Source organism: Pararge aegeria, chromosome 6 (genome assembly GCF_905163445.1).
Source record: "Pararge aegeria chromosome 6, ilParAegt1.1, whole genome shotgun sequence".
Classification (NCBI taxonomy): Eukaryota; Metazoa; Arthropoda; class Insecta; order Lepidoptera; family Nymphalidae; genus Pararge; species Pararge aegeria.
Genome location: NC_053185.1, coordinates 12,300,084 through 12,327,058, shown reverse-complemented (window position 1 = coordinate 12,327,058; position 26,975 = coordinate 12,300,084). Strand labels below are relative to the sequence as shown.

Sequence of the window (26,975 nt, the reverse complement as noted above, 5' to 3'; positions counted from 1 at the left end):
GTACGCTGCGTCCCGAAATTTACGCGGGCGACGCCGCAGCGCACATCTAGTTGTTTCATAAAGCGATCATATACCTGAATTGGTAGTTGTTAAGTACTCAGGCGGGCGATCTTATATTAACTACTTACAATACCAACTACTTTGCATTATCATATGCCATATATGTGAAGTGCTATGAACTGCCCGCGTAGCCTCACGTGCCGCAGCACTTCGCCATGGAAAATCACAGAAAACAAGGACACGATGCAATGGTTCATTCAACCGGACGTTATTATTCAACGAGCGCACTGTGATGAAACAACGCAGATCTTCATTATTATTAACAAAGCCCAGCGTTTCGAAATACTGGATGCGCAAGTGACTACTACACCCAAGCCCTATAAAAAGGCGCCAAGTTAAAAAGGTTCGCTGCTGAAGACACCCTAAACGAAGGCGATTTTTGCATACACTAACATGTAAAAACAACAACTTGCAACAACTTACATATCAGTAACATACACCTGTTTATATTGTTTATAATGACTGTCTTGCTTGTTTCGTCAAATCCTTGTTTTCAACTTTTAGTTGATGAATCGTTATTATTTGGGAAAGCTTTGTTTGATTTAGGTAACGAAATTGTAAACATTGTTCTTAATTTGTTCGGTTTGACATTAAAATTGCAATACACAGTATTGAGTGTATGACGTCTTGCTGATCTAAAGTGTGAAAGAGGTATTTGGTTTGACGTCACAAAATTAATAACGCGCAGGTTACATTAACATAGGGAAATGTCCTTGATATTTAAAAAAAGTTGGAGGTATCTTTCCTAATATTTCGAAGAAGATTATATATTTTATTGAGGCATAAGTCAGCCATTAAGAAATTATTATCTCAAAGAGTACGAAACTTATTTCATTCTAGTATACTGGGTAGTTTAGCGAAAATCCAGGAGTGACCAAATCGCGACTCCTAAGTGTTTATTCGCTGGTCTATGCTTGAGAGTGACGCCGTCGTTTTCTTTGCAACAAAAAAAAAGCCAAAAGGCTTCGTATATAAGGCAGTGTGTATAAAAACACTTATTTAGACAACAAAGAAAGTTGTAAAAGAGCTGAATTATTACTTTCATCTTACCAGTCCACTGCTAGACACAGTATTAAAAAATACAGAAACGATGTACACTACTAATATTTCTAAAACCAATCTACTTTAGAATGGTTTCTCGAACAAACGGTAGTCACTTCACACCATTTAGCAGTTGACAATAATAATTATACCTCTAATGTTCTAAAAGTTCACCATAAAATGGGAAAATGGGAAAAAGTTTGTGAGCTTCCTGGCTTTCTCCACGGGTGTAAAGTGAGACGTGCGCGGGGTGTTTTCACTGTTTTTGGACACAGTGCACTGCATACAACAATGGCTGAATAAGCATTCTGTATATTCTTAATTCAATGCTGCTGGACGTAGGTATTTTCTAAACTTACTTCACAGAAAACAGATTATAAAAATAAATATTATAATGAAAGCGTATTTGCTATAAGACAGTGATCTAAATCTTTTTTTATTCCGAAATAGATTAATATACACCAGGGTCACCAGGTCAGGTCATTTTATACCCAACGTAAAGTCGTACAACGTAAGTGTTTATCTGTTGGGCACAAGATAAGTTTTAAATCAAAAACCCTGCGTGAAATTGGTGGTTCGTCCTTTGAGTAACACAAACTTTCGCACTAGTAAAATTTATTGGGAAGTAGGTAAACACTACACGCTAAAAGCAAAGGCATCAAAGCTGCGAACTGTACTAGTCAAACATAAATCTTAATACATCAAAAGTTTATTTTAAAAGCAAGCTACGTATAGTGTGTATAATACCTAAATATTAGCTACTATGTAACATAAAGTATTTTCTTATCTGTTCGTTGATACCAATACCTGATAGGTAAATACAAACTGCCAAGATCGATTTCCTGCACGTAGGTAGGTAGAGTCGGTTTAAATAATACATTAATTATGGGAATTTCCGTTCGACTGCAAGTCGTATTCTAAACGAACTGCATCGATCAATAAAACTGAATACGCGAACTATTAGCTTTACAGACTTCTAGAAGATTAAGGATTTCGGTCCCTCATAAACTTCCTTTCCTATTTAACATCTTCAAATCAAATCAAAAAACACATTATTGTACACCAAATACAAAGCATTAGAACAAAAAAAAACGCATTTTAATTTAAAAAAAGGTACAATGGGCGGCCTTATCGCCTCAAAGCGATCTCTACCAGGCAACCTACCAAAGTACCAAAGTACATCTTCGAGATATTTATGGGGTTTTTGGGGTAATCAATGGGGTATTTGATTTTAAATACACCTAATTAATTAATCTAACTGCAGTTAATGTCAACATTCATATAATCTTCTAAAATTATTTTACCTCCTCACGGAGTGGATTTCTGGTGTAGAAAGTACTCCCACAATACAGTAAGAAATCTTAGTCTCGAGTTTTAGTTTACTCAAGGGGAAGATAAATAAAAGCTGATATTAAAAAAGTTCGGCAGTTACACATCACCTACGCACTCACATCTGAATTTACATAAACGTTAACGACCTGTGATGACTATTTCATAATGTCTCAACAGTTCTCATAAATTAAAATCACCGATTTTTAAAATTCACAGTGAATTAAGAAATCTATACAAATAAATTAAATCAAAGTGTCTGTCTGGGATTTCGAAATAACTTGAACGATCCCAAGCATAGCCAAACATACAGTTAACATGTGGTTAAAGGTCTATTTTAAGTAGGAATATTTATTTAGTATATAGTATTTATATAGTTTATAATATTTCCATTAGGGATATTTTCATCTTGGAATGTATCATCCTTATCACATGGTAATATAACAATCATCATTTCGAGGACGTTTTAGATTTTATTTAGTTTTAAATAGTTTATTTTAGGTTATAATTATAAAACAATTATTAAAAACTTTCGTATCTCTTTTAAAAAAAAACTAGTATGATATAATAGAATACAATCGTCGCTAAGGGCTTTCTTGTAGAGGAATAAATAAAAGAATAATTCGATTTCAATTTTTTCTCGAAACTTTCGTGGAGGGATTGACCTAATCAATTATGAAGGAACTTTTTAGGTTAGAACGAAAGAAGATTCGGACTGTTCTAACAGCGATAAAAGGAAAAACAGAAATTTATCTCGAGCGATCTCGCGGGTATCTAATAGTATTAAATATTTTAAAAGTGCACGCAAAATTTGCTTTACGTAATTTGTGGTTAGGAGGCCTACGATTTTATTATTTGATCCTTGCGTAAAATAAACTTTGACAAAGTTTACGTCACGTGCGTTTCGCTATAACGAGTTTTATAATTTGTAATAAAAATTTCTGCCACATGATCGGCCGATTATCGTGATGAACTGGAGACTTTTTATAAACTTCTAAGCACCAACCTACTAAAAAGATAATTGACGTATTTAGGCACTGGTATTGCAACCTGTAGATGAACGCACGAAACATTAATTTCATAAAATTTTCACGGTAGGTATTTACAAACATACATATTTGTTACGCAAAGTCCAAATTCGAAGAACTCCCTCTCAAGCAATTTCGTACCATACATCTCCCTAAAATCTATAATTCTAAATCTGGGTCCCAAAGTATCGTCTAAACTGCCAGATAATCTGCCAGATATACGTAACTAAAAAAAATATCTGAGTCGGTAAAACTTGTTAAATTACATGAGGGGCTTTGAAGTACTTTTATCTACGTGATAAAATTAGCAATGCTACGTGGCCGCTCTGTGCACTTTAACATTTCCATTTTTATATGCAATTAAATATAATAATCAATAAGATAGATTAAGTAAAAAGGTATTTTTATTTTAGAAAATTTTAATAAATATCCAAGAAAACCTTTCTGCAAATTTTCGTTACGAATAACTTTGACATTTCTACGGATAACCATTTCGGAAAGAAAAAAATATCTCTTTTTTTCCTGAGACAAACATTATATTATATTTAATAATAGTATAATTATGTTGTTTATACCTCATTTTGAAATATTCTGCATCTTAATTTGAGGTTGTATAGTGGCGTTGTGTGTAGTGACTTTATCATCTGGATCGTGAGGAGGGAGGGACGAGCTAAGGCATCCTCTTGAAGAGGGGAGCTCTATGTTCGAATGCATGAGGGCGATGAACTGGGATTTTTATAGTAATAATTGTCGGATCATAAACAGAGCAAGACTTGCAAGACTTGACTATTATTTATATCGGGGGGGGGGGGGGGGGAGTAGTAAGTAAGTAACGATGTATATAAATCGCTACGTACAACACTCCACGACTCACGTTTAGCACCCTCATGGATTTGGAATAAAACCGGCTAAGTGCAAGTTTAATAAGAACGAGGGTTCCGTATACTTAAAGGTGCCCTATGAAGCAACAATCGTTGTGATTTGCAACTCGATAAAACGAAAATGCGTCACGATAAAGATTGAAACTAATTTAAACTAACTAAACCCATTAATGAATTGGAGAGAATTTGATAGAACTACCTTTGAAGAAAGTTACCATTGAAACTGAATTATATGTATAGGACAGAATGAGATAGAGGTCATTATACATTTGGTTTTCTATTTTAATCACATAAAAATATTAAATCATTTTTAAATTTCGTTAAAAATAACAAACTTTACATTTATCCTAATACTCCTGATACACATCTCAACCTCTCGTAGATAATTGATGATGCAGACGTGGAAAGTTAACCGATGATGTAGATGTGGCTAACCTGTTAGGGTTATAGCAGATATATTAAACCTTATTATGGATAAAAGACACTTGCGATCTGTATACGAGACATACTGAACTTGCATAAACGACACTAGCTGCCCATACACGAGACGTACTAATCTTGCATAAAAGATACTTGCGACCTGTATACAAGACGTACACGCGACGTACTAAACTTGCTTAAAATACCCTTGCGACAAGTATACGAGACGTACTAAACTTGCACATAAGTCACTTGCTTCCTGTATTCGAGACGTAATAAACATGCATAAAAGACACTTGCGACCTGTATACCAGACGTACGAATTTTAGAGCGAATTCTTTTTTTTGTAGTGTTAGATAGTTAGTTATTGCGCAATAGAAATCACATTTTGCTCTCCACGCAGCGGACGCTTAGTAATAGAGTCCCGTTGGCATCCATCGGGTACGGAACCCTAAAAATAGGGTATCACGCTGCTATATGGTTTCACTGTTGTAAATTGTAAATTGTACACTCAGTCTTATTACAAAGTCTAGCTCATTGTTTTTTTTTTCGTTACTCTTTCAGTGTATTTTTTAAGTAATGTATACGATTAATATAAGATATCTAATATAAAAGTAAGTATTTTAGAGAATTATTTTAAATTTTGATAACCTTCCTGGAACAGTGGTGAGCGCTGTGCGGTGATTTTTAAGTGGAGGTACCCTGGTTAGATCACCAGAAGGCCAATTTGAGAATTTTTAATTTCTGTACTTTCTCGGGTCTGGTCTAAAGCGACGCTTAAGCCGTGGCTCGTCACCACCCTACCGACGAATTAGAGCCGCAAAGCGATTTAGCGTTCCGGTACGATGTCGCGTAGAAACCGATTAGGAATATGTGTTTAATATAACTGCCATAACACTAACATGTCAGCCCGATACCATCTTACGACTGCATCAGTACTTAAATGCGATGTCAGTCAATGGCTAACTTGTAGTGGATAAAAAATCTGCAACCATTGAACAAGCTTTGATGCTATTCCTATGCGGGTCTGCGGTCTTTAACTATAGCTATCGCTTGCTAGTGTTTATGACAGAGTTATTAAGAGACCGACGGTTTAACATGCTCTTCAATGCATGGCGGGGCCTACGCGAATTTCCTTTCCTCAAGCTATTAGGTACCTACTACGATCCTAACAGAAAAACCCAATGCTAAACAATTTTAACCCAACCAAAGAACCACACTCCATAATCAAGCTCAATAATAAAGTACGAGACAATATTATCTTTTGCCTAATATGTATAGATATAAAAACAAGGTAAATAGGTAGATATATTTCATTACCATTTTCTAATTTTTCTTTATTTTGTGCTTTATTATTTTACTGTTTTTTTTTGTTCCGTAGCAATCAAATCATACTGAGTTATCTCATCATTACGAGCATGAATGAATGAATAAATACTCTTTTATTGTACACCAAAAAGTAGTTACACATAGAGAAACATGGTACAATTTAGTGGCCATATCGTCTTTGGTTACTGTTTGTGTAGCAATAACCTACACAAACAGCAACCAAAGACACATGGGTCCTACCAATAAAAAAAAATTATAAAGCGTTTTTATATAACCAAGGAAACCCTGGGCGGACATTTTTACTCGAGTAAGTGGACTTTTGTGGATGAGAAACGCTAAGGAAAGAAGGGAATGGAGAGAGCTGGGGGAGGCCTACGCCAGAGAGAAGACTTCTACCACAAGTAACAACAAATAAGAATTTAAGACTAGCTATTAAATAAATGTAATGAAATAAAATATGTAATTTGTTAAAATAAGTATAAATTTAAGTATGTTATGTACTTTAATTATGTGAATGAATGTAATATGTATTTTTTATTGTTAGTAGAATAAATGGCTTTTTTTTTTTTTTTAATTTATAATTTTTATATAAATCGGACCACTAGGAGAGCACTAGTTATTGTAAGTATATTCACAAATGGTTACGATAAAAGTACCTCAGTACACTAAGCTCGCTACATATAGCGCGGAGAAATCTAAACACCACAGCCCTAAATAAAACAGTGATTTGTATGCATACCGTAGCGACAAACGCAGCCAAAACCAAGCAGCTGCGTGATGGTGTAACCGTGATCGAGGTAGTAATGGACCGGGTTCGTTCGCCCATAAAAGCGAAAGTGCGTTCATTGGGACAACGACCGGCTCCTGCGGACAGCCCCGTAAATCTCCTTTGCCCGACTCATCACAGATAGATAGACTTTATTGCACACAAAAAAAAATATAATAATAAATACATTTCTTCACAAGAATGCAGGTACGTACGGAACTACGGTAGGCACAGTCTATCATTTAGTGTATTAATATCTTAACTTAAATTACTATAAATACTTAGTATAGCAATTTAGAATTTTTTTTATTTAAATTAATCACAAGGATGACACAATGTAAGCAATATATATATATATATATTTATTTTTAATTCAGCACAGATTTAATTCATTTATTAAATATTGAACTAAGAAAATACAAAAGGTAATGTAAGAATTCAATAAAAAAAATATAAAATTGGTTGTCTTACTTAACAACACAAATGACAACTTAATAAATTTATATAAATACTAGCTGCGCCCCGCGGAGCTACCCGCGGTGAATAAGCCGTTTCAAAGGACGAGATATTTGGTGTAAAAATACGAATCATGCGAACGACCCTTAGAATTTCGATATTTTTTCAGGATAAAACATAGCCGGTCTTACTCTCCGTCCTTTCAATTAACCCTACACCAAAAATCAAGTTAAAGAAGTACGAACAAACACACTTTCACATTTATAATATTATATATGGATTGGTATGCAAAGGTGGTTATATATTTAAAGCAATATCTTCCAGACAACCCTTGGGGAATTTAAGTCAGTAAAGTCAAAAAAAGTCATCATCATTTCTTTATGTAATTTTTTTGCAAATTCACGGACAGCGGGGATAGCCCAGTGGGTAAGGCTTCGGATTTGCTTTAGGGGGACCGAGTTCAATCCGCGGCACGCATTACTGACTTTTCGCAGCTATGTGATTTGTCGTGGGAGGGAAATGGAAGGTGGAAGGTATCGGAACAGCGAACAAAAAATAAATTACGTTTTTACCACTACAAGTTAGCCCCTGACAGTCTAGCTATCTCACATCTCTAGTGATGAAGCAGTCTAAAATGATAGCGGGCCGATTTGTATGGCATATTCAAGCACTCCGAATCTGTTCGCTTTATCGTGTCAGAATGCTGAATCGCTTGAAGTCACGGTAGGGTGGTGGTAGTCACGACCGAAGCCTCTCACCACACTGTACCAAAAAAAAAATCGGAAATTATAAATTCCAACGTTCCCCGAAATGGGGATCAAACCCGGGCCGCCCACAGTTAAACCGCCCGCTGCGCTCTGCACTTCCAGTTTTCGTTCGCTGTTAGTGACCGCTACGGCGCGAGTTAACATGAAGCGAAAGAATATGTACACCTATGATTTTATTTATCTACCTACGTCAATAAATAATCAGTTTAATTTTGTTCACAAGTAGATGTGATTTGCTTCGCCTTTATTACACTAGCTGTTGCCCGCGAGCTTTACCGCGTTTATTACGGTTTTTAACAAATTCCGTGGGCGCCTAGTTTACCATAGGCTACTTTTTTCACCCACTAGGTGAGATTGTAGGCAAGAGCTAACTTGTAGTGTAGACTTTATTTTACTTAAAAATAGCTTGATTATGCTTAAAGATATCATAGAAGCAGACGGATACTTTCAAGCCCGGGAATAAATAATCGGTAATAAGTAATCAGTTCCCGCTAGATTATTTAAAACCGAAACATACGCAAACGAAGCCACAGCAGGTAGTTAAGACTCTAAAATCAGGGCCCAGGTTAACGCAAATACCGCCTTTTGCTAAGAGCAATCTCCTACGGACAAACTTTGCTCGAAATTATTTAGTTGGCTTGCAATGCAATAAATAATAAATATTTCATAAATAAAACGATCTGTTAACATTACAGAGCTGAAAAAAATACACTTCAATTTTATTGTTAGCAAATTTAATCACGCAGTTATATTTTTAAAAAATCTTGGCTACCTAACAGATAACCACCCATTACAGGCCCACAATGGGGCACGGGTATCCTCCCACAATGTGAAGGGATTAGGCCGTAGTCCACCACGCTGGCCCTGTGCGGATTGGTGGTCTCCACACCCCTTTGAAACATACGCAAACGAAGCCACAGCAGGTAGTTAAGACTCTAAAATCAGGGCCCAGGTTAACGCAAATACCGCCTTTTGCTAAGAGCAATCTCCTACGGACAAACTTTGCTCGAAATTATTTAGTTGGCTTGCAATGCAATAAATAATAAATATTTCATAAATAAAACGATCTGTTAACATTACAGAGCTGAAAAAAATACACTTCAATTTTATTGTTAGCAAATTTAATCACGCAGTTATATTTTTAAAAAATCTTGGCTACCTAACAGATAACCACCCATTACAGGCCCACAATGGGGCACGGGTATCCTCCCACAATGTGAAGGGATTAGGCCGTAGTCCACCACGCTGGCCCTGTGCGGATTGGTGGTCTCCACACCCCTTTGAAAATATTATGCATTATTCTTAGGAATGCGGGCTTTGTCACGATATTTCCTTCACCGTTGAAGCAAGTGATATATTAATTGTTTTAAACGCAGATCACAACCACTAGCCCAAGTCCTTACGGACTGTATACCTACTTATTAATATATTATATTATAATATATAGGCCCGTAATAACGCGGGAAACATCATAATAAATGCAGCTGTTTGTTTAAAAACAAGAACCTTTTTTAATATAGTCGGTTTACAAAATATATTGAGTACATTTTTAATAAGGTACTGTTGGGTACAAATATATTATCTTAGTATATATATTCATACTATTTATGTTATGATAACATTTCCGGGTAAAAAGTAAGAAACATATTGCGACCTACTACAAATAAGTTTAAAAGTTAATGCTACTTCCATTTCTTGTTCGATCGATAGTAATAGCATCATAGCAGAAAGACCGGTCGCAAAACAAACAAAGAAATAGCTATTAAACGGATGACGATGTCGCAGTCACGTTTGTATTTGCTGCATCACCGTTCAAATTTCCCTCTTGGCGCCGGAGACAGCGAGTCTATACCTCCGGCGGACGGCGCAATCGTTACGAAGCGCGTCGGTCTGCATCGGCGGGCATGCGCACTGCACCCAGCCGATCATTCAGCCTAGAGGGAAGTGAGGAGAAACGACGCTGCTCGGCGTGAGTAACCGCCCGCCTCGCCGCGCCACCCGCACCCACAGTCCTCGCGCCGCGCCGGTTCTGCGCGCTCCACGGTAACCGCATCATGGTGAGTCAGTGCGAAACTATTCATTTATGACGCCTCTAAATGCATACATTGAACTACAGTATAAAATGACTAGAAAACGTTAACTGCCGATAAGCGTAACAGCCTTGCACTCCCTGTAACGACCTTGGATTACACAAAGTATATATGCTTACTAACCTAATTAAATGATGAGAGGAATATCATAACATTGTGAAGCCTACTCTGATACCAAATAACAACAAGGTCAACCGACATAGTTCGAGCTAAACTGATATTTAACACAGTAAATGAAAATTTCAGGTAATGGATAACCGAACGAATGAAGAGAATCAAAATGAACAAAATTCCAGTATATTTATTACGAACTTTCAAAATGGGGAGACATTGAATTACTCCTTGGTTCTTATAAGAGGATTAATAACATCTGGTGCATGTAATAATAATGAAAAAATAAGATGTATAACTTACCACAACGGAAATGAAAATGAATCTCAATGGGACGTCTACAACAGAGAATTCAAAACAATAATCGAGCTCAAGCGAGGAGAAAATGTTATTGATTTACATTACTTAGACCAACAACGAAAGACAATCATTTTACATTATGAACCTAGAAGAACCAATTTCAGGGTAACTCCTCTGTATATTATATGTCAAGGACATGATGGATGTTTTCAGTGTCCTCCAGATGCCGATAACTCTATTGAAAGTGCTTGTTCTCGTATATCAATAGGCGCTAAGCTAATTCAAAGCGTCACAGCTGAAAAACTATTTGAAAGTGGATTTGGAAGAAAAACTTTTCAGCTTGAACATGAAGTTAATCAAAAGAAACCCGAATGCATTGTATTTAAAAGCAATCTCAACGTAAATAAAGCAAGAAAAATGAGACAAGGGGAGTTATGGACATATTTTGGAAGAGAAATTATGCTCTCAGAGTTAGGAAGCAACGAAAGAAAATATTTAGGATTTATTTCTTGTACAAGGTTTAAAGGAACTGATGTGGATAAACCCATGACACATGAAGAAGCAGTTTCATTCACTGAAGGATACGCAGCATTAGGAGGTGGAGGTTTAGCATTGTTTGGGACTGCTTGTTTGTATACTTGGCCAGCATCTGTAAAAGAAATTATTCCGAAATTACTAGACAGTTCTCCAGTGAATTCGCGGCGTTTTATGGATGACAGTGGATACAGAGGTACATTAGGAGGATGTTTTGCTACAACACTTGGCTCTGTTTTTCATGAACTCGGTCATACATTTGATCTTGGTCATACAAAAGATGGAATAATGGGAAGGGGTTTCGATAATATTGAACGCGTATTTCTAGTTGGTGATAAAAGATCAACTTTGGTTAAAGATAACATGAACAACTATAATGGCAAACCCGTGCAACATTCTACGGTGTCTCTTCAGCGTAATATAAGCGTCACCATGAATGTCGCAGAACCGTTAAGAGTGTTAGGACCCCGAAGTAAAACTACATTAGGGAATTTTGCTTCAATGACAAAGTCTGATATTGTAAGACGAAGTGCAAATGTTACTCCGATAACAAGGCCTTCTAGTGTTTACTCAACTATAACAAATAGACTTTCGGATTCCAAGAGAAACTTAAACAAAAATAATGGCAACGATTCAATTTACTGGACGAGAAATTGTGCTGTTCTTTTATCATACCATAGATGGTTTAATAATGAGTATGGTAGGGAAAGGCAAGCAATAACAAGATATTTAAAATTTGATAAAAACAAAATGATGATAATATCCACAGCAGGAATAAGAATAGTCGAAGTACGAGATGAATCTAATGGTATGGTTTTGGATTCATATGAATTTACAAATGTTTTACCAGAAAAACGATTTTTAGTACCGTTTACGTTTTCGCCTAAAACCAAAGTATTAACGATAGTAGTTGAAGATGATCTTGGAAATGTTTTAAAGCAAACATTTTCATATTAAGACCAATAAAGTGATTTAAAAACAAAAAAGTAGCGAACATTCAGTGTTACACCAGGCGTTCCTACATCTATTTACCTACTTAAATTATCAGATTATTTTTGACATTATGTCCTAAAAAAGGTACAAAAAAAACTGTAAGGATAGTATCAAATATGTGTAATTATAAAAGAAGACTATTATTAATTGTTTGGTGTATTTGTGAATCGCCTTCTAGACTGACTCCATCGTGTGGTTGCTGTATGTTCTAATTTTCAATTCGAGCAGTTTCCAAGTTTTGGCCCTAGATGTATGTGCTATCAGAGGAATCACCCGTACTCTTATTATTAAGGTAATACTTTAAAAAAATAAGAACCGAGAATTCCTGTTAGATACTAACTTCAGTCAAAGATGACTTTACAACTAGTTTTAAGACGAGACAATGGCATCTCGTCCAACTAACCAGCTTTTTATAATAACTTTTTTTAAACAAACGTTATACACTCTCATCTCACTGTTCCTTCTGTTAATCGAAACGCCAAAAATTATGTATCCAAGTATTAAAACCGCTATACCCATTTTTCAATAGGTTCAGTTAAAGGTAACTACATCATTTATATAATAATAATAAGAAATGCATATAAAATATGGCCTACCTTTGTTTGGAACGAAGATCCTAAATTTTTTTTTTAAGTAAAGTATTGTACTACCTGTCTGGTATCTGTTATAATAATATAAAAAATGGTCACAACTCTTTGACTATCAACATGTTAGGAATGAGGATACACACCATATTTTAAACCAAGAATCTAACCTTAACCCATCGAGTCATATAACTGAGGAAATTGTCTTTGGCTAAATGTCATTTTGACATCATGATTATAATAACAATGACAAATTGTTTGCAAATTGCTATAATAATGTTTTTATTTTTACAATATTTTTCAGGATACTATTCTACGTGAAATTGGAAGTCGATAAGAATGTAATCTCTGGCGATAAACGTCGATATCGGCTATGTGCTTATCTCGTAAACTTACTTTTTTACTGCTTCAAATGTGAGCAGTTTAATTTAGTACCCTATGTAGCTACGTAAAATGGCAAGTGCTTATGAGGAAAATCAAAACCGCTTTACTTTTGAAGATATAAAATCTTTTCCTTCAGTTACAGATGGAAAAATAAATATTTGTTGTTTTTTGGAAGCATCGTCTGACTTAATTAAATTAGTTGGTATGTATAAATTAAAGTTAGATGTTTTTACGTACTTTCTTGAATAATAATAATAAAATGCATTTTATTTTATTTACTACTTTATTTACTTTACTTTATTTTTTTGCTCTAACTGGTTGCAGCCACTAACTTTTATTTTTATTTTCAGGTCGTCTTGGCAAAGTATTTGCACCAGTAAAATATGATATGCAAGGGAACATTGATGTAAGTAAGTGCATGTTATTATAAAAATACTGTACATGGTCACTGATGCTAGCAAAACAGTAATAATATTAATTAATCAATGTAGTTATCTATTAGATATAGACAACAAGACACGCAACAGTCCAATAATATAATAAATCAAAAAAAAATTCATTAAGTAGGCCTATCACCGACGCCTATGAAGCACTTATATATAAACCTAGGCCAAGATGTGGTTGTTGTATCAATCTCAAATCATCATCATGGCGTGATGGATATTGTTAGACCTTTACTCATACAGCAAGAGATTTCTGTGCTGCTCTAATGCGGCCATACATTAGTAACATCTTTTATTCAATAATATTTATTTAATCTCAGAAACTATATAATTGGCCCATTTCCCACACATATGCAATGTTATAAGGGCCATTTTTAAAATGTATTGTTTTATTTTATTTTATTTATTTATTTTTCAACATACGACTAGTATTACAGGAATTTTCCTTACTCACTAGTGTAGACACTGATGCACCTATCAACACACATTATAACTATATTTTACTAACCTACCTACATGCTAAACTTTATCAATGTAACAAATGCACCACAGAGCAACCTTTGTGAGTTCAGTCAGAGTACAATAAAACAGATCCATTCTCTCAGCTATGCCGTTATTAGAAACGTACAAATAAAAAATTTAAGAAAATACTTTACATTAATTTTTAAAATATTTAATTTTAATTTATTTTAGAAAATTAAATTGCACTACAACTATGACAAGGACTCCTGCTTACTGGACTTAATGTTAGAGGAACATTCCAATGGGAAACATACAGCTGCAGAAGGTGTTTTATGGCTGAATAGGCGAGTATAATTTTTCTAAAATGAGAGACTTGCATTTCAAATGGGCTGGTGTATTATTAAAGAATTGCAGTCAATACAACAGTTCAGTAGTTATGGCATTTGCAAGTAATTATCAACCTTTTGATTTCTCCAATAGATTCAATAATTGCCCACTATAGTTGAGTTAATCTTTTATTTTTTACTGTCATTCCTATGTTATTTTTATATTTCTATAACCTTCATCATCATCCTCAAATCAACACATAACCGACACACTACAAGATACGGGTCTCCTCCTACAGTGAGAAGGGGTTAATGTAGTCCACCAGGCCAATGATGGATTGGTGGACAATTTCATAACCTTACTTATCCATTAGTTTAGTTTAGAAAGTGTACAAGAGAATCTGCACAAATAATTGTAAAATCATACCAAGCCACATTTAAGCAATGGGGAAGGTTTTAAGCTAAATTTGTCTTATATTTATTATCCAAGGAACTAGTAAATCAGCTTTTAACAACCTCATTTTATAATTTTAGAGTAGATAATTAGTTTTATCCCAAATGTTAAACAGAAACTTTCATATTTCAGGGCTTTGCTTTTTTTTGAATTAGTATTTCATGAAATTGTCATATGTCTACAAGGAAAAAATTATGATGAAGATATGAAAAAAGTATTTACTATTGCCTATGAGGGTTCAGTTAAAAAATATCATAGTTGGGTCACTCAACAACTATTTGCTGTAAGTTGTACATTTATCTGTTTTGTTTAAATATGTTAATCTGTTCAATCATAACGATCATGGTGATAAGGTAGGTCCATTTCAATATTCTTTTAATCACACTTTCTTGTAACATGGACCTTATTACATATTAATAAGGCTCATAATCTAAAATATTACACATGCGTGTTTATTTAAAATCATACTTGGACTTTATTTATGATGACCCTGATAAAGTTTAGTTCATAACTCACTGCGAGTTACATGAAGATGGGCCATTTTTTAATTTAGTGGGGTAATTCAGATTCAATTTAAGAGATTTTTAACCAACAAAAAGGTTTTATGTGGTTAAAAATAGTAGGAATTTCTTTATTATATTAAGGAACGAATATTTTTAACTTCTCAATTATTATGATAAATGAATGTTTAATTTTATCAAATTATTCACAATTCATAACTAGTAATTTTTAAAACATGTTTAAAATAAGCCTATTTTTTGCGTCGCAAGTGTGTTGAAAATCGTCGTATAAAACATCTATGGTACATTGATTATTAGTCTCGGCTTTCTTTTGCGCTCGCTTCCAACTCACGCGCCTAATACCGCCTCGACTGTAAAATCAAATCTAACAAACTCGTTGTATAATATCCTATTATGATAGTGTTGAGTAGTAATTGACCTAAAAAAAATCCAACTAAACCGGCTTGTCGGTCTGTTGGTAAGAGTGTTTCGTTTCGTTGGACTACGAGTGGTGAGATCTTGGGTTCGATTCCCGGGCTGGGTTAGAATTTTGTATAGTTTTTATGTTAGGAAATTATCAATGGGTACCAGAGTTAAGAAGTTAGCACTGTAAAACTAAAGTTTACAGAAATAATGTAAAGCCACCAGTCCCGGTTATCATGATAACACATGAAAATAATCGTTTAAGCTTGCCCTCTTGTGGCAGAAGAAGCCTATTAGACATTGATGATAACTTTGATATATATTTGATTTCATTCCAGCTCATTTGTAAAATGTCACCAACACTTCCCCAGATAATGGAATCATTTGAAGTTGAAAATAACGAAGCTTTTGAAGCAAGGCTAGTAAGTTTTAATACAACATTATATTCAGTAAGGAGAAAAATCGATGATTTTTTTAAGGAGCATAATATGTTACAAGATTCCATGTAATTCGGCTATGTTAATAGAATATCTTTCTTGTGTTGTATGTTCAATTAGTTTCAATATTTCAACTGTGATTTTGTTTTTCAAGTTTATTCACGTAACTTTTACTAAGCTATATTGACATAACTGGCACAATTTTTTTTACCACTCATGTTTTTAATTTATAATTTTGCATTCAGAGTTCTTTATAGATGCATATTTTATTCAAGTACATCTTATAAAACTAGTGAAGGTTTGTTTTCAAAATCAAAATAAAGGCCATTTTTTTATGCTGTCACTTTTATATTCACGATGAACTGAATATTTGCAGTGCAAATTTGCATCCTGCAACCAATCTCAAGAATAATATCACAGTAAATATTTTGAACTATGAACTACTAACAAACGTTCGAAAGGATACACTCACACCTATGCGTGCACAGAAGATGCCCTAAAGCTATTATCGCAGGATGTAGAAATTAGAGCCATAAAGCAAAATAGCTAAAATATGTGACAGACTGGTGATTTGTACGCCATTATTTATTTTTATTTAATTTGTTTTTGTGAATTGCGTTGTGGAAGTAGAATAAATGCTGTGTAGATTAATCAAAGCAAAACAAAATTCACATAACAAACTCACACCTTATTGTAACACACACTCTAATTTTTATTTCCTTATGTGATTTTCATAAACTACTTTATTAATTAATAGTTATAAAAATAAATGTTTGGCGCCACAATGGAGCGACTAGCAACACTGTAACGTAGTCAGTGGCAGTGATGGATTTAAGCCAACTGAGCACAAATGTTAAGTAAATTACACATTATATCTGTTTAATTAACAAAGTACAGACAACTTGTAAAAATAATTTTAAATTGCTACGACTTAGGTACATGGACCGAATAGAAATAGCTAATGCAAAGAAACCATAATCTGTGGTCATAGTAGTATTGTTAATATAAGCAACACCATTTCACCCACACTAAGTTTATAATTTGTGTGTATTAAAAATATACATAAAATGTATTACTAAATATAATATAGTTTAAGAGAATTGGCAATAGATTCAGTGGTGCTCTCTTCAATAAGCCTATTTAATCTCAATATAATTTCTTTTCCTAATATCCGATCTTATTGTAAAATTTAATTCAAATCATTTTGTGATATTATAAGTAGTTAAAAGGAATACCAAAGTGCTTGTAAATTATGTTCCAATTGAAAAAGTATTATTTATTATAATATTTAAAATCTAATATTTTTGTAATCACTAAAAATCACAATGATCATATTTTTTAAGAAAATTCGAAATTGACTAAGTAAAATAATACTTAATGGCAAGAAAGAAAATAATAATATAAGTTGTGAGAAAACGAACCATTGTATTATCAGTGTAAGTTATACCAATGTGAGGAAGCTTTAACATAAATAAATTATCTTCAAAAATATTGTTTCTATTGGTTATGTGTCTGTAGTCAATGCACAATAACAGAACCCTGATCATTTTGACCTTCTCTATGTCACATAAATTTTACTTGTAGACTTTTGACACACTACTGCACACGAATGGTAAGGTGTTTCTTATGTAACACAAATAAACAAAACGGGTTAAAAGGAAATAAAATTCACGAAAGTGTATTTAAAACGTTAGTTGAGCTTAGCACCACAGAAGTTTTCTTCGATGGGAGGGGAATCTTGAGTGCTACTCGCAAATGGCGATTTTTTGTATTTACAATGTGTAAATGAAAACCCAAATAATTCTTCGCAGGCTTTAGAGGTACATTATGTAATGTCTGAGACTTATCTATTAAACCGAAAACCTAATCGTTTTTGAGTACTGCCACAGTTTTTACTGAAAGAAATCAGGTACCTACAGCCCTAGGATTACATGCAAAAAAATCATATGACTCCTGACACTTATTAGGTACGCGTCGCGTAGCTGTACTATGCTCGTGTCTGTCTTTTATCTTTAATAGGGTTGTCAAAAGTAAACACTTAACATGTCTTAATTTGTTTGTGTGGAAAAATTTTGATTATTTGATATTTTTACAGGGTGGGTTTCCTTATGAAATACACTTATGAAGCCTTCAATATTATTTTGTCATTCTGTTTCACGTTGTATATTACCTATAAAAAATATAGAGGGATTTGGCTCAAATTTTCTATAGCATTGAAGTCTTGGCTACACGAAATGCATCATTACCTACAACGACTTTTTTGTTAGGTCCCAAATTGTCGAGCTCTGCCTGGCCGTATGACAAATTCACGTGTACTTGCGATCTCTCACAGGAGATTGTTAAGGGCAATTTACACACCGTGTGCGTACGTGTCAACACAAGTTACAGTTACATATCGTAGGAAACTTCTTCTGCTGCCACTGCAGCCTGCTGGGCAGTGCGTAGTGTTCCACTACGCTACGTTCACTGTGCTAAACACGGATTTGCTGAGCATTGCTGCTCTTAATTTCTCGAACGGTGCGTCTTGTTAATAGTAGTAAATTTTCACGCCACTGCGGAGATGGGTAGAGTAAATATCAGGGACATCAAATAGACTTTAAATAATTAATTCTAGTGTCATTATTTTTATCAATAGAATTTATTAGATTTATTATTTGGTGCTAGAATTTCTTGAATGTGATAAATAAATAGATTTTGCAACAGAAGATGCTTGTTTTAAAGCCATAAAGCAGAATACAATTTCAAATATGGTAATTATCCATAATCCTGCATGTAGGATGATTTCCGTGGGCGTGTTTTCCAAATACGGATTAAAAAGAAAGAAGGTAACAAGAGGCATTTGCATTAATGTCGTTAACATCAAGAATCCAGCCAACTCGGGGACCTGTAACAGAAATCCAACGGTTTTCCAGTAAGTAAATACAATTTCAAATGCAGTGGTGCACCCCCCACTCAGATGGTCAGACAACATTAAGCGAGTCGCAAGGAATCGCTGCACGTATAAAGCACACAGCTGGGAAGAAGATTTGCTCGCTCGCAATCGAGGAGTCGTTTTCGAGTATATACGAGTAGATTATAGAAAGTCGGAGTGCATTAAAGCTCAAATTTGCCTACAATGACATAGCTCGGACCTATGACAGAACGGACATAGGTCCGAGCTACGGACAGAACGTTTATAAAACAAAAATCATATTAGGTCCAGTTTTTTCCTTTGACGGTACAGAGTTTGATACGCGAAAACGACTCCTCCATTGCGAGCAGGCAAATGTTTTATTAAGACTATTTAGGGTATTTAGGGTCTAAATTTTAGACCCTTAGGTCCTGCTGACTTACTCAAGTAATTAATAAGGTCAAAGGTCCGTAAATACCACATTATGGGATCTGATAGGTACAGAAAATTCAAGATTGAACCGCAGTGGACCGCGAGATTCTGTAGATGCTAAACCGCACTCTACCTTATCTAAAATACCTAACTTGAAGAGAAACTAACTATACTGCCCTAACGTCTGTGCCAAATTAGTAAAAAAATAAGATAGGACTATATTAGTAGACTAGAATACTTGTACAAAATAATTAAAAAAAACAAATCCAATTCCTACCCGTGGTGCTTAAATAAAATCAAGGGTAAGCTAATAAATCTGAAACAAACTTACTCTGCAGGATAAATTTCCATAATGTCCTAGATAGAGTCTAACTGATTCTATAACGGTCAGCAGGGTAAACACGGTAATTGATAAATATTTTGACAGGTGGCCAAGCTTCCCAATCTAGAAAAAGAAATACCAAATTCTTAGTTTAATATCAGTAGGTAGGTACAGATTTTATTTATAAAAAGAGCTCAGGCCCTAAAGTTACTGACACTATTTAAGGTAGAAAACTACTTAATTATTAGGTACCTAACAAAATTTAGCGCGATATTGTAGGTACCTATCACAAAAACTCCATATTCAATTAAGCTTTTAGGTACTTTCCCACTGTATTTTATAAAATACCTACCTGCCTGACCAAGGTTTAAAATCGCTAATTCGGATAAAACTGCTAAGCTTACAGGAGAAGTACAATTTTTTAATCGGTTTTTCTCTTATTCAGGAAAAAGGTGAGTAGTTCCTAAAGGTGAGGTGGGTGATTCCTACGCAAGCGCGTCTTTCTCTGGACTTAATCATTCCTTTTTATCAGGCATTTGTGAAGTGCATGTCGTACCTTCACATTAAATACTACTTATAAACTAGGTAAGTAGGTATTCGTAATATCATAATTTCAATTTAAAAAAAAAGATTTTATTACTATATTTAAATGACCATGTAGAGATAAACAAGAGTACCTATTTACATTTCATTTTTACCTTATTGTATAGGAAAAATCCAATAGTAAAAATCCAAACGATATAGAGATATAAGTTAATAATTAAGCACTTTTGAAAACGCAACATTACACGGTATTGCATTTTTTGTGCAACCAAAATATTGTTTAGTACTTTTTGTTTATCGTTTTGGTTGTCATGACAATGTACTTTAGAAAACTATTTTTCCCGCTTCTAGTTCCCGCCACTACTGAGTTGCAATCTTCCGTAATCGATTCTAAATTCTAATCACAGCTTTAGTAGATAACGTGGGCGTGCAAAATCTTTCTTATTCCTTTTTACTAAACATATGCGTAAATAACCAAATTAATTGACCTTAATAACTGACCTAATATCTATAGTAACAAAGCAAATCAATGGACTGGATTATTAATATTCTGAAGTATAAATTATAATCAGTCTGAAACTTAATAACCATTGAGGATACAATCAACATATTTTTATTTCTTTCGCTGACCTCTATTATACAATAAGTAATTAATGATAAGTATTATACTGAGTATGATACCTATATTTTATTTTACCTATTCATTCACGATACCTTTTGTTTTCATGTTATGGTGTTATTGTATATTTTCATATGCTGTGTTTACTTTTAAGAAAACATTACACTTAAATAGAATAGTTAAAATTTTAAAAACGGTTGTATTAGTGTAAGTGTTTGTAAGTAAACCTAATAAATAAAATAAAATATACTATAAATATCATAATAGTCAATATCGGTTTTTACCACAGAACCACTGATTATCAAACGACAGTAATGTATCTGTGGTACTACGTAATGTCAGTTTAACTTTGATAATTTCATAACATAACCCTACTTTTTTTTTGGGATACATTTTAATTTGTTTGAAAGGATTTAAATAATTCTTTATTTTGCATTTTACATATTATTGCAATATGTTTCCGAGGACATTTAGACTTTCCATAGGTTTGTACTGATACCTTCTGTGTAACTATTATTAAATCGTTCGAAGTATAATTTATTTTCTCTTTTCTTTAGGAATACTGTGCCCTAAAACATTCCAGTTTTCAATGAATTCTGGTATTAAATATTTTCCTCCACCCAAAAACTATGACGGTAAGTCCTTTTTCTTTTTCTCCATATATGTTACACAATGCACACCTATACATACTTACATTTATAAACATACTTTCGAAAATAATTATGTGAAAAAAAAGCGTGAAAATGTGTAATATATATGTATATTAAAATATCCAGATCAAAAATTCATTATTATGGAGTAATGCAACAATACTTTTAATGTATGTTATTTATAGATATTGAAATTCCTGAACGTCCAAGACTAAGAATATATGACAAGGTTCCTCTCTATCCTCCTAATTTGAAACCACCAAAGATGCAAAAGCGTCTGCGTTACATGAGAGGTCCAGAACAACTGCATAATACCTTACAGCTGAAGCAATATGGTATAGTGGTAAGTTAATCTAAGAAACTGTTTGTCTGTAAACTGTCTTCATCTTTCATAGGAGTAAGCTATATAGAGCTTAGACCCACAAAGTTCCTCTAATGACCTATGATCCTGACCTTATTCTATATATCTACTCCCAGTTAATGCAGAAGCCCTTTTAAGGTTGAAACATTGGGCCTTAGTCACCCAACTTACAATACTAATTGTTGCTTAGCTGAAAAAATTACCTTATGCACTGTGTATTAGTTGATAACTATTATATATTAACAAAAATATTTTATTTCGGCCTAAGTTATTAGTTGGTGTAACATATGTCATATCATATTGTTTATAATAGTCATCATCATAATCAGTTAAACCGATTCACGTCCACTGCTGGAAGATTGCTTGTTTGGGGGCTGAAAGTTGTTAAACCCATTAGCGAAACGATTCCTAATAACTCAAGAAAAACTTGTAATTTAAAATAGTATATTTATATTATTATTTATTAGTTTAAATTAATTACAGGCTATAAGTGGTGGTAGATTGCGTCATGAACATTTTGAAATGGCACGTCTCCAAGTGGCAAGGAGGTTAGACATGAAAAGGATGTTTGGTATATGGAGAGTGGATCCCCCCTGGCAGCCTGTAACTAAAAAAGGCCAGGGTCAGCGTATGGGTGGAGGAAAAGGGGCAATTGACCATTATGTCACACCTATCAAATCTGGAAGAATTATACTTGAAATTGCTGGAAAGTGTGAATATGCTGAGGTGTGTTATTTTATTTATCGATATGCTTATTGTCGCTTACCATTTAATTTATGAGTCTACATAGTGAAGTTTATACTTGCTCTGATGTGATTGACTGTTGTCAATTGTGATGAGATAAGTCCATAGTGTTAGCCACACATTACAGGTGATGTCATCAATATATATATAATATAGGTTTAGTACTTGGCTTCCTTACAAAACACCTTAAAAAATAATACAGTCAAAATCTGTTATAATGACATCGAAGGGACTACTCATATTTAGTCGTAAAAACCTATAGTTGTAACAACCGGTAACAGATGTTAATAGGAAAGACAATACATGTATGTAATACGCGATTTTTCTTTGATATTGATTTGTTTTCTTTTTTGCGACATGTTACAATTTTCACAGTTAACTCATCAATATGTTTTAGTGCGTCTTGTGTAAAGATAAGTAGCAAACAGACTTAAGAGGTATGACGAAGCGGGCCTTGAGGCTAGGGCATGCACGTGCTTTGTTTCTAAGAATTATAAAAGACCCTTAACTTTGTTTACTTTTACGATAATAGCCATTGACCATTATACTGTGCCAGATGTGGATACTGTTACCTATTCGAATTGTTTACAATACAGCTGAACCGGTCGTTCTATAGATATAATTTTCCGAAAACATTAACCAAATGTGGTCGCTTAATGCGGTATGTCGCAGTAAACAATGTCGTAAATACCAATGTTTTCCGATAAGGCGGTCATATCATATTCAGCCAGGACCTTTGATTTTGGTCAATTTAACCGGTATGTTGTTCTAAACGATGTCGCCATAAACGGTTTTTACTGTATGTTGCTTACAAGTTTCTTTCTAATTTTCGTGAGGTATCATCACCTTTATTAAGTACTAAGTACAGTGTTGATTCCAAATAACTTCCTCACAGCGCTTCTTTATATGTACATTAAGTATCTACTTTTTAAATACTTTGGCTAGGGTTTGGAACACATGTCTGCGGTATGTGGTCTTGATTTTTACAACCTGGTTATCTTGAAAACAAGAGTGAATAGATATCTTATAGGCAAGCACAGCCCATCTTAGAGCCACATGAACACTAGAACATATCTTAAGTTATCTCCATGAAAAAGACCAAGTTGATAGCAACAACTATATCAAGTTGACCTTGATATAGTTGTTGCTCTTTAACTGGATAAAACAAAGTCAAAACAAGATGTATTAAGTTTGTCTGCAATAACTTAATACTATACAGAAAATAAATGAGTATGCAAGGACAGCTTTATTGCTGCAAGTAATTTCTTACCTTTACATTATGTATGATGAATGTAATTTAAAGATAACACCTTTCCTTGCAGGTTCATGATATGCTAAGAATTATAGCAGAAAGATTGCCATTTAAAGCTGAGCCAGTTTCACAGGAAATTATGGATAAAAAGATAGCGGACGAGAAATGGGTGGAGGAAAACAACCAAAACAAATATACTTTGAAGTATATAATGCAGAACAACATGGCTGGATGTCACAGATACCTTTCACGATATGACCATAGATGGCACGGCAAATATGTTTAGATAGGTAATTACTATATTATTGTGAAATAGTATAAGTAATAAATTAGATAAAATATTATAAATGTCTTGTATATTTAAACTAAACCTAAAGGCTAGTCTTGTCATTCATCTGTGAAATAATTCAAGATAAATTCACTTTCATAAAATTTTAACATTTTGTTATTGGTACTTACTTGCCAGCCGATGTTTTCAATGACGCCACGCAATATACATGTTTGAAGAAATAACTTATTAAACTCTTCTGTACAAAAGCAAACAAACATAATCTTCTAAAGTATTTAAGAGCAATATGTGGCGCAGAAGCTTTAATTTAAAAAAGTTTTGTTTTTCGTCCTTTCAAGTCTAGTTTGCCAACTAACACGCATGCGGTAGGTTAAAAATTAAAAACGAAAATAATGTAAATAACCTTAATTTTTATTTTCGAACTTTTACCTTTTTTATTATTTTACCTTACCTATACCACACATACAATAATATTAAAATACCTCACATACAATAGTATTATGCCTAACTGAAGGGCTAGAGCACAGGCAGGGGACAAAAGTTATATCCCCCGATTATATGCCCTAACAGGGTTTATAATTAACGTATCCACCTGCTAAAGTATGGGAACATGGAATAGGAGGAGTTTATCCCCTTTTATTATTACATATTATTGTGATATTATTTCCACTTGTGCGCCAGTGTTTTGAGAGTTGATGAGGCTGTTGGAGAAGATAGATTTTGATCCTTATAGGGAGATAATTGTCTCCTGTCCATGTTAGCCGTGCTGCAGACTTATTTTGTATTTCAGTGAATATGAATCTACGTTAGAAACTAGAATATTTACCTTAGTTGACTACCAAGATACAGTGCCAGAAAAGTCATGTTGGTTGGCCGGTAATAGCCAATACAAAGAATTTTATATTCACCGAGATAAAAAATAGGATGCAGTTAGGCGCAATAGATAGAGGGACTGTTTCCCCCTGGATGAGCCTTTATGATGTCACACTGGAGAGATTCTTCGGAGATCCTGCAGCTCTCCTTTACGTGTTGGGCTTGAGTGTGACCGCCAAACCTCGAGGGGGTTTTGGTAGTAATCTTAAATAATCCAAACCTTTAGAAAGTTTGGGTAGATATTATTACTAGGACACTCTCCCCTTAATCAAAACAAAAAGTGGGTATGTTACTTTGTCTGGTGAAAACTGCTTAAGTCATAAGCAAAGTAAAAGTTCAGATTTTAGCCTTAGTGCAGTAGCAATTCATAGTAAAGTAAACATCTCCTGAGGATACTTCGGTGTCGGAGCGAAACTTGCGTAGATAGTATACTGTATAACAGTGCCGAAGATCTGTTTTGTGTGGAGTATAAAGATTTAAGAAATTATAAATTACACTGTACAGATTCTCCTGTTTATCGCGGTGTTTAGCTTAATTTGCGTTGTATATCATGGAATTCCACATAGTAACGCCTGCTTCTATCCAATATTAGTGCAGTGGCTTTTAAGATACAACATTTTTCGCATCTTTAGCCTATCTCCGTCTCAGGTTCCTTTAAGCTGTCATCAGTATAAAAAGGGGTAGTTGTACAACTATATCTATACAAATTAGGCCCGTTCTGGTAGGTCTTTGGCTGGCGCTAGTTACTGCTAACGGTACAACATGCGGCCATAGCTGTGAAACCCGTATCGATTAAATAAACTGCAATACACGTACCCCTTCCGGGTACTTCCATCTTAGACTGCAATGTCACTATCACCTAGTTATGTGGTAGGCACGCCAGCATGGGCAGGAGACAATTATCTCCCCGGGGAAAGGATATAAATTTATCTTCTCCCTCAGCTTTATCAACTCTCAGAGCACTGGCGCACAAGTGAAAATAATATCCAAATAACATATGCGTGTTAATAAACGGGGGTAAACTTTTTCTATTCCGTGTTCCAGTGATTTAGCTGGTGGGGACGTTAATTATATCCCTTGTCAGGGGATATAATCGGGGGCTATAATTTTTATCTCCCGCCCGTGCTAGCCCTGCAGAGGCAAAGCTCATCAACACTCGAACACTGTTTCAATGTAAATTTACCAATACTTGTCATCGAATAAAGAAGCGCTGATAGTCCAGGGGGCCGAGTTCGAGTCCCGGCACGCACCTCTAACTATTCTCAGTAAAAATATCACTTGCTTCAACGGGGAAGGAAAACATCATGAGGAAACCTGCATTCCAAATTCAAAAAAGTTCCTGAGAGTTCTCCCACGCTGGCCTAGTGCGGATTTGTGGACTCCGGCCTTAATCCCTTCTACCCGTGCCCTGTAGTGGGCCGGTAATGGGTTGATATGATAAAGATGATGATGATGATTAATAATATATTTATGATGATTAATAAAATAACAAATGTAGGCCCTTATCATCTATGGGATGACCGCTTCCACCATTAACGTCACTCGTCAGTGACTTTTCGGTTTGGCACTCCATAATAAGCTCCAGTGAGTGCGATCCAAATATTTTTAAGATGATAATAGCCGCACCAAATAATATGGAGGGTGGAGGGTGGAGGGTGGTAAGGAGAACAATCTTTGTGTATGAGAAAATGTCCATCAAAAAGCGTAAAATTAGCGGGCGGGTAGCGAGTGAGTTAATTTGAAAGGTGCCAAAAGTTGTTAGGGGGATAGTAAATAATACAAGGAAAGACAATCTTACGCTTTGTAATGGAGTGCTTTTCAAAATAACTATAACATAGGCAAACGTCGATGTTTAATTTGTTCAAATATTAAATTTTTCAAC

The 26,975-nt window shown here is 34.5% G+C and overlaps 3 protein-coding genes and 1 long non-coding RNA gene across 4 annotated transcripts; 3 read left to right on the top strand and 1 right to left on the bottom strand.

Annotated features, from left to right (window-relative positions):
* The first annotated feature begins 9,923 nt into the window (after positions 1–9,923).
* Positions 9,924–12,084, top strand: LOC120624425 (putative zinc metalloproteinase C607.06c). Its single transcript, XM_039890959.1, has 2 exons — positions 9,924–10,134; positions 10,414–12,084. Exons 1-2 carry the CDS (start codon positions 10,132–10,134, stop codon positions 12,067–12,069), a joined length of 1,659 nt encoding a protein of 552 aa, XP_039746893.1. The 5' UTR covers positions 9,924–10,131; the 3' UTR covers positions 12,070–12,084.
* Positions 12,085–12,330: 246 nt separating this feature from the next.
* LOC120624427 (glycolipid transfer protein) lies at positions 12,331–17,422 on the top strand. Its single transcript, XM_039890960.1, has 7 exons — positions 12,331–12,397; positions 12,994–13,103; positions 13,210–13,275; positions 13,424–13,479; positions 14,210–14,322; positions 14,891–15,041; positions 16,020–17,422. Exons 1-7 carry the CDS (start codon positions 12,354–12,356, stop codon positions 16,188–16,190), a joined length of 711 nt encoding a protein of 236 aa, XP_039746894.1. The 5' UTR covers positions 12,331–12,353; the 3' UTR covers positions 16,191–17,422.
* Positions 17,423–18,985: 1,563 nt separating this feature from the next.
* Positions 18,986–20,041, bottom strand: LOC120624725. Its single transcript, XR_005658776.1, has 3 exons — positions 19,978–20,041; positions 19,772–19,885; positions 18,986–19,002 (listed from the first exon to the last, which is right to left on the bottom strand). It is a non-coding gene; the product is annotated as an uncharacterized LOC120624725 (long non-coding RNA).
* Positions 20,042–21,266: 1,225 nt separating this feature from the next.
* On the top strand, positions 21,267–24,275 carry LOC120624724 (39S ribosomal protein L16, mitochondrial). Its single transcript, XM_039891409.1, has 5 exons — positions 21,267–21,409; positions 21,482–21,559; positions 21,760–21,917; positions 22,419–22,661; positions 24,002–24,275. The coding sequence occupies exons 1-5, from the start codon at positions 21,379–21,381 to the stop codon at positions 24,215–24,217; spliced, it is 726 nt and encodes a 241-aa protein (XP_039747343.1). The 5' UTR covers positions 21,267–21,378; the 3' UTR covers positions 24,218–24,275.
* The last annotated feature ends 2,700 nt before the right edge of the window (positions 24,276–26,975 follow it).

What these genes read in the sequence shown, in the direction of transcription:
- LOC120624427 (XM_039890960.1), top strand. Translation starts at nt 12,354, where the DNA reads ATGTATGTGCTATCAGAGGAATCACCCGTACTCTTATTATTAAG. An exon ending in ACTTTTTTACTGCTTCAAAT is followed by an intron (nt 13,104 to 13,209) that starts GTGAGCAGTTTA and finishes CTTTTCCTTCAG; the next exon opens with TTACAGATGGAAAAATAAAT. An exon ending in TCACTCAACAACTATTTGCT is followed by an intron (nt 15,042 to 16,019) that starts GTAAGTTGTACA and finishes ATTTCATTCCAG; the next exon opens with CTCATTTGTAAAATGTCACC.
- LOC120624724 (XM_039891409.1), top strand. Translation starts at nt 21,379, where the DNA reads ATGTTTCCGAGGACATTTAGACTTTCCATAG. An exon ending in GACATTTAGACTTTCCATAG is followed by an intron (nt 21,410 to 21,481) that starts GTTTGTACTGAT and finishes TCTTTTCTTTAG; the next exon opens with GAATACTGTGCCCTAAAACA. An exon ending in GAAAGTGTGAATATGCTGAG is followed by an intron (nt 22,662 to 24,001) that starts GTGTGTTATTTT and finishes CTTTCCTTGCAG; the next exon opens with GTTCATGATATGCTAAGAAT.